The sequence below is a fragment of the Lampetra fluviatilis genome, chromosome 2 (assembly GCF_964198595.1).
Source record: "Lampetra fluviatilis chromosome 2, kcLamFluv1.1, whole genome shotgun sequence".
NCBI lineage: Eukaryota > Metazoa > Chordata > Hyperoartia > Petromyzontiformes > Petromyzontidae > Lampetra > Lampetra fluviatilis.
The window spans coordinates 6009546-6017446 of NC_136276.1; the positions used below are offsets into that span (position 1 = coordinate 6009546).

General features: G+C 48.9%; 1 protein-coding gene across 1 annotated transcript; it reads left to right on the top strand.

Annotated features, from left to right (window-relative positions):
* Positions 1-787: 787 nt before the first annotated feature.
* LOC144940574 (ATP synthase F(0) complex subunit C3, mitochondrial-like) lies at positions 788-7411 on the top strand. The gene is made up of 5 exons (XM_078866793.1): positions 788-869; positions 3096-3183; positions 3846-3920; positions 6049-6242; positions 7168-7411. Exons 2-5 carry the CDS (start codon positions 3145-3147, stop codon positions 7280-7282), a joined length of 423 nt encoding a protein of 140 aa, XP_078722919.1. The 5' UTR covers positions 788-869; positions 3096-3144; the 3' UTR covers positions 7283-7411.
* Positions 7412-7901: the final 490 nt, after the last annotated feature.

Here is a 7901-nt window from a genome sequence, read left to right on the forward strand (position 1 = left end):
TAAACCCCCGTGAACCGCAATGCGTTGGACGGGGGGGGGGGGCTCATTCAGCAGTAAATTGACACAAATGTTGTGCATGTTCATTGTGTATTCACAAGGCAGAGTGATTGACAGGCGTATAAACCCCGCCCTCTGTCATTAATCCAATTGGGGGGTTCAGGGGGTGGGGCCCATGAGAGGGGCGGGGCTATGGGGTGAAAATCTCCAACGTCACGTGATGACCCCGTTCCCAAGGCAACAGCCGAGCCATGCAGACATGGCGGCGCGGCAACGAGGTCAAGAGCTCGCAGCCAATCACGAGCTCCGCTCATATCCCCCCGAGCCGGACCAATCGGAGCGCGCGTTCACAGTGACTCCACCCAATCAGCCGGGTTCTTCCTCACTCCCCATTTGCAAGCTCGACGAATCAGAAACGAGTTTGTTGGTGTAATTGTGACTAAACTTTCGTGACTGCAGGAAATCATATGACATTTTTAAATCATGTTTTTTGGTTCTTTCAATAAAGTCACGTATATCTTTTTATTTAATTTTTACTCACTTTATTTTTTTATTATTTCCCATCTACGTGACTTTACCGAAAGAACGTATGAGCAACGAAACAAAGTCGGGAACGCTACCGCCCGCCCTCCAATCCGCGCTGTCCAATCAAAAGAAGCCGTTTGCGGCTCGCGCCGACCAATCAGAGCGCGGGTTCTTCCCCCCTCGCGGCCCACCCAATCAGAGGACGCGAGCCCTCGCGAAGGTCACGCGCGGGGACGCGAGGTTGCGCGGGCGCGCACTGCGCATGCGCGATGCGTCCCCCCCCCCACCACCCACCCCTTGCCCCCCACCCCCCACCGCACTGCTGCTGCACGCGCCGGGAACGAGAGGTGTGGATCTGCGTCTCTCCCTTGGAGCTCTCTCTCTGTCTCTTTCTCTCTCTCTTTCTCACTCTCAATCGTCTTGTTCCTTCGTTCATTCCTTCCTCGTGTTGTGTCTCTCCATTCCGTGCCTCCAAGTGTCTTTCTCTCTCTCTCGTGTGTGTGGTTCGTACGGCCGTCGAAAAGTCGTCCTTGTGTGTGTGGTTCACGTGTTAAGAGTGTCATTGTGTCTCTCTGTAGTTCATCATTCTCTCTCATAGTCTCTTTGTGTATCTGTAGTTCATCATTCTCTCTGACAGTCTCCTTGTGTCTCTTTGTGGTTCGTGTCTGTCTCACAGTCTCCTTGTGGTGTCTCCCCGTGGTTCGTGTGGCTGTCTAAGAGTGAGTGTCCTTGCGTGTTCGTGTGATTCGCCGGTCTCCCTTGCATTTCTCATGAGTCTTATCTGTTTAACTTGTCGACATGTGTCTGTCTCCAGCGTCCTTTGCCTCTCAGTTATCTGTGCTTTCGTGTCTCATCTTTATTATTTTGTCTCTTTGCATGGCTGTCTAGGTCTCATTCGTCTCATCAGGCCCTGTCTCATGCCTGTCTCCACACATCACTCTTTTCTCTGCGTGTCTGCCTCACGTCTCATTGTTTATCCGTCTCATCTGCCTCTGATTTATTTCTCTGTCAACCTGTTTATCCTCGTCTCATTTGCCTCCTCCGTGTCTGTCTCACTGCGTGTTTGTCTCGTGTGTGTCACAGCATTGCATCGTGCTCTTGACTCTCAAGCCTCTCTGGGTGTGTCTCTCATCCTGTGTCCTTGTCGTCCACGTGTCTCCATGTGTCTCCTGTATAAGATGTTATTCCTCGTGTGTCCCTACCACCCGTGTCCCTCCGTCACCGCTTGTCTTCCCGTCACCTCTGAGTCTCCTCTGTGCCGCCCTGTCGCCATGTCTACCCGTGGCTGCTCTGCTTCGGCGGTGTCGCTTGCGTCTCGGGCTTTTGAGGATGGGGAACATGGGGCAGGGATGGGGTCCTCCCCTTATCCTCTTATCCCGGGGTTATCCCCTTATCCCGGGGTTATCCCCTTAGACCGGGGGTCTCCGAGGCTGGGAGCAGGGGGGGGGGCACGGGACAGTGGCGGCCTCCGCCTTTACCCGCCACGACCTTTGCTCTGCAACCCGCGGCTACTCTTTAAAGGGGGACACCTTGGTGGCGTTATTTATTAAGGGGGGCATCGTCTCGTATTCACATTGCATTGGCGGCATCTTAAAATACTGAAGGATGCTTTTTTGTGGGTTTTTTAAAACATTTAAAACCGAAATAAAAAAACTAAAAAAATTCTTCAGACAGAACCTCGACTTGGCGAGGCCGAGCCACTGTAAGTGTCATCCACCACCCGACCCGGCTCGCTGTCGGCGGCGGCGGCCTCAATCGAGAACTTGCTCAGCTAATTGTGAATTTCAAGAGCGGCTCCCCTGGAAATTCGTCGCATGGCCGCCGTCTTTGACGCGGGCGAGAAAGTCTCGGGACGACGTCACGTGGGGAGGAGGGGGCGGGGCGAGGGGAACTCTGCAGCGCCGACCACGTGACTGTGACAGCTTGAAGCCAGGGAGCACGTGGGGAGGGGGTGGGGGCCGGCGAGGGGTCAGGGTGACCTCCATAGGAGGTCAAGGTGATCCCGTGGGGGTGGATGTTAGGGGATTTCTCTAATCGTTAAGGTGACCCCCCCCATAGAATCCTTCCAATGTCGCAACCTCTATTCGGACCTGTGAAAGGGGATCTCTGTCTGGATGATATCGCGGGAGGGAGGACGCCAGGCCTAAGGGTAACTCGCCCGCACGGTTGTAGGTGACCTTTCAGGGTATTAGGTGACCTTTCAGGGTTTTTTGTGTTAGTTTTGTGTGTGTTTGGTTTGTTGTCCTTCCCCGCGCCTCCGATGAGCACGGTTGGCTATGTACGGTGCGAAAGAAGTTCAACATACGTTACGCATCTTGTGAGCTACCGCGCCAGGGGTAACCTTCGAGGGCTGTCCTCTGCAGGGTGACTTTCAGACGTTGGAGGTTACTCGGTGGGTTTCATGGTGTGCGCGTTGGTGGAAAGCACTCTGGTGTACTGTATATGTGCCTGACGCGCTGAGATCTGCCACAGATGGGCAGCAGTGGTGGGGGGGGGGATTTACAAATGTTTGGCGCTTTAAAATAGATCAGATATGCTGATAATGATGATTTGTGTCTGTCTACCTTACCCAGAGCCACAGTCTAATCCACCAGCCTACCTGCTATCCCTGAACCTGCAAACATGTACGCCTGCGCAAAGCTCGTCTCCTGCCCAGCACTGGTGAGTTTCTGGGTGGTGGATGCGGTGGATGAGGTAGTTGCGGTCGTGTGATGGTGTTAGTCGCGCGAGAGCTCAGCATGGCTGAAAGCAGAGACTCGTGTAAGCCAGGCAACGCCATCGATGTCACATTTAAAGGGCTGTCCCAGCTGGTTGGATGGACGTCGCTTGTGGGATGGTTACTACTTCAAGCTTTATTCACAGTGTGTGGTTTAAACTAAGCACGGGCAGGTTAAGAGTTGACCTTGACTGCATGAAACACAGCAATGTATTTATATAACTCGGCGAGAGCACATGCACCGGTGACCGAATACTTGTTAAACGCTCTTGAAAGTTACGAATGGAAATTGAAATGCAAGCATTTGTTAAATTAATATCAACGCTCATTTAGACTGTGGCTTTCATGCCTATGCCACTCCGTGGCTCATTGCTAGGAAAATTACTCCACAATCATTCTGTTTGGCATTTTTTGTGCTTTGCATTTAGATATTGCACTTGTTTTGTGTTAGACCGTATGTTTATTTTTACTTTTTAAAATTAAATATAACTTAAAGGATGTTGGTTGTTTTGAAAAGCCTGAAGTAGTTGTTCGGTGTCGACGTGTGTTGCATGGTGCTTGCGGTCGGCGAGGTGCTGATGGCGCTTGTCCATGTTGTGACTTGCAGGTCCGCGGTGGCTCCCAGGCTCTCCTGAGGCCCGTGACTGCATGCCTCATCAGCAGGCCAGAGGCACGGTCCGAGGTGGGTGCCGTGCATCTCTCTCAAAGAGAGACCGGTTGCGCGACAGATGAGCTTTGTGTGTCTTTTGTTGCTCATCGTTTCCATTAGCGCACCCCTGTGCGATGAAGAGTGAGGCAGAGGCTGAGAGTGGGTGGTGGGTTTAGGTTGATGAGAGGAAAGTGTTTGGGTGTACGTGCCTAGTCGTCACATAGCAGCCAGTCTCCATTGTTTAAGCTAACTGTCTTGCAATACTCGTTGGTTCTTTCGGTAAAGTCACGTAGGTATAAAATAAAATAAATCACGACGTTTCGATTGCAACACAAGCAAAAAAAATTATTGCTGTGGGTTTCCCACCTGATGATGATTGCTTGTGTTGCAATTGAAACCTCGTGATTTATTTTCTACCTACGTGACTTTACCGAAAGAACCAAAGAGTATATGGATCCCTGCAGTCAGGAAAACTTCAAATCTAGATTTTCTATTGCTAGCTCTCCACGGCATCTCAATCTCTGCCAGTCACCAGGGTCCATTGTCATTCCCCTGGTCTCTGGCACCCACCAGGTGTCCTAGCAGAGGACAAATGGTGGACAAGGTCAACCAAAGAGAAAGGGACACGTTAGATTTTAATGACATCTTACAGGACCGTACGTAAAAGAAACAACGAATGCTTATCTTTTGTTCGCAGCAAGTCCCCTCTGATCCACAATCTTGACACAATCTCTCTAAATAGATTCTACAGCTCTACCACTAAAAACGTTAAATCTTAGATTATCTGGGTATATGGCTCGATTCCCACCTGAACATTGGTTATTTTTTTATAACAACAAAACAACTCTCTTATAAATAAAAACACGTTCTACTTTGCATCAGCTTGTCACCTCCACCTTCATGCCTGCAATTGATTATGGAGATGTGATTTAGAAATCTACCCCACAGCACAGCTCTGAATAGCCTTGAGCTTTTATGCTAATTGAGGGTCGCACTGTATATCAGTGCGACCTCTACTCTTAATCTGGTTATCTTGCATCATTCCAACAGAGAAACCTAACATTTATTATGTTTCCAAGGCAATCCATATAGATGTGCCCCCATAAGATGAACTGTCTTGCTTATTCCAGATTGCAACCTTTGCAATTTAAGATGAAAAGGTACCAAAAGTTTGTAAAGATTTTGGGCAAATGCTCATTCATTCACAGCACTGGATTTCCATGGTACAACCTGGCACCCTTAATGCAGTGAACATATCTAACCTATAAATGTGCTCTTCTAAAATAAACTGGAAACCCTATTTAGAACGTTTTGAGTGTCATTTCGTTTCTTATAGCATTTCTAACTCTGTTAATTTGAAATGCTCTCTCTTGATGATGAAGTTAATATTTGTTAGTGTTTTATATGAGGTGATATGCTGTACATTAAAATAGATGTCCTCACTTTGTTGCATTTATTTATGAATGCCTCACTTGATATGAATTCGTTTTATCCAATTGGTCCACCATTCTTCTCCTCTCCCATTATTTTTACCCAAGTCTCCGTTATAAAAGAGACATAGGTTCTTACTTGGCGAATAAAAAATGAGGAGGATGATGATGATGATGATAATAATTACATGACTAATAGTCACCGAGCAGTCCGGGAGAGAGAACCTCGTGGAGATGGTGAACCGAAGGGATGAGAGACATGTGACCCGAACGCTGCAGTTTGGACTTTCATTTCGAAGCTCAGAATCATGTTAAGAGTGGTGAAGTGAGAGCGGACATGATAATTGTTTTTTTACCCTTCTATCTGGCAACAAAACTGACACCTTTTTTATAAGGAGTCATGTTTGCATAGACCACAATACCTGCAGCCATAATGCAAACAAAAAACATAACTCTGATAATATATGCGTCATCTGGTCCAACCCATGTGAGACTAGGCTCTAAGGAAAGCTGTCTCGGGTGTGGACCAATCAACTTCAAGGACAGTGCATACATTATCAGTTTTGTTTTTTGTTTGCAGTTTTGTTGCCAGATAAAAGGGTTAAAAACCAATTATCATATTTTTTACTGGCAAATGAAGTTCCAATGAGAGCGGACATGTCAGAGATCGAGCAGTAATGTTCTAGACGGACTGTTGTGATGCTGCGTACATCCTCCCGCTTCTCCCCCAGGCCTTGTTCCCGGCGGTGCAGCACCAGGGAACGTTGGTGCACGCGGCGCAGCGCTCGTTCCAGACGAGCGCCGTCTCCCGTGACATTGACACGGCCGCCAAGTTCATCGGCGCTGGTGCAGCCACAGTGGGTGTCGCCGGCTCGGGTGCTGGTATCGGCACCGTCTTCGGGAGTCTCATCATCGGCTACGCCAGGTGCCTCTCCCGGCCTGCATACGTGACGATCCAGCCTTCGTGGATGAACTCTTAACACTCTCAGCCTCTCACATGACCACTCTTAGCCTCTCACATGACCACTCTTAACCTCTAACATCACCACTCTCAGCCTCGAGCGTCGAGACTGGACTTCCCATTCTTGACCATTCCCTAGCACGGTGGGCTGTGCTTTTGCCTATAATCCCCTGCTCTGGAGCCGTGAGACTCCCAACCAACTGGGCTACAAGGTGGCCTGTAGATGGAAGTACAGCAAGTAGTGGGGTCTAGATATGGTCTGCAAGTTTTGGGTGTTAGCCTCTCATCGGCCTGGGTAATGTTCGAATGTTATTCTACTTCACAGATGAAACATCCCAATGGATGGACCGTCTTCAAAAGGAGCATTTACATAGTCAGGGTTTCTTAGAAGAAAGTAGCAATTCTATAATTTGATTGGTATCTCTGCTTTAAACATGCATTATTAATGGTTCCTCTACCGTATTCAATTTATTTTGATATGCTAAGCATGTACTTCCCTTTCTGTCAATCCGCTGCTGGATGAGGCTGTTCACCACACCGTCAAGGTCCGTGGGTGTTATTTGACCATACTTCACACTGGTCAATCGTGGGTAGGTGGAGGCAGGGAGCAGAGAAGTGGGAGCTTCGGAAGTAGAGTACACCAATGGATTTCGATGCACTGCCCACAATGCAGCCCCATGGTAGCCCATAACAACCTAACATGCGTGGCCGTCGCCCACTCTCCGGGCACCCTCCAGGCTCAGTTTTATATTCCGAGATCTGATGATGTGTGGCGCATGCTGCGAGTGATCAAGTGACGGGCGAAATCCTGAACGGTGCCGCAGTGATCTGCGGTTCGCTTGTCGTGCGTGCCGGCTTATTGTTAACGACGCGGCCGTTGTTTTCGCAGGAACCCGTCTCTGAAGCAGCAGCTCTTCTCATACGCCATTCTGGGCTTCGCCCTCTCCGAAGCCATGGGTCTCTTTTGTCTCATGGTGGCCTTCCTCATCCTGTTTGCCATGTGAAGTGGGTCAGACCACCACGCCCCTCCATGGCTCTCTGCTGCTGCTGCTCTCACACCGGTGCACACCTTGTCTCTAGCTCGTGTGTGTAAGACCACATGAGCCTCCACAAATAAATACGTTTAAATTTAATGGCGGTGTGTGTGCTCTTCTTTTTTTTTAAATGCCTGCTAGGTGGCAGTCGAGCATTGCATGTGTGATGTTACTACTCTCTGTGTTAGATGAGATGTTCAATATATGTTATGTTGGAATCAGGAGTTGGGGATGGCTATAAGACGGTATCACGTTGAATGGTGTTGAGTTTGGGTTGTGTTGTGGTATGGGTTGGAGTTGTTGAAATGTGTCTAGTGGGATGGTTTATGAAGTTGTGTTTGGATGAGTGAGGGTTGGAGTGTGGAGTGGGTTTAAGCTTGTTGTGTGGGATGGGTTGTGCAGGGGATTACAATTGTCGGAGTGGGCTAGGATTGTGGTTGAGGTGGGTTAAGGTTGTGGTTGGTAATGGTTAAGAGTTTGCATTGGAGGGTAGATTAAGGTTGTGGTTGAGGTGGGTTGTGATTGAGGTAATTAGGTTTATTGTTGGAGTGAAAGAGGTTTGAGGTGTATTAGGGTTATGGTTAAGGTG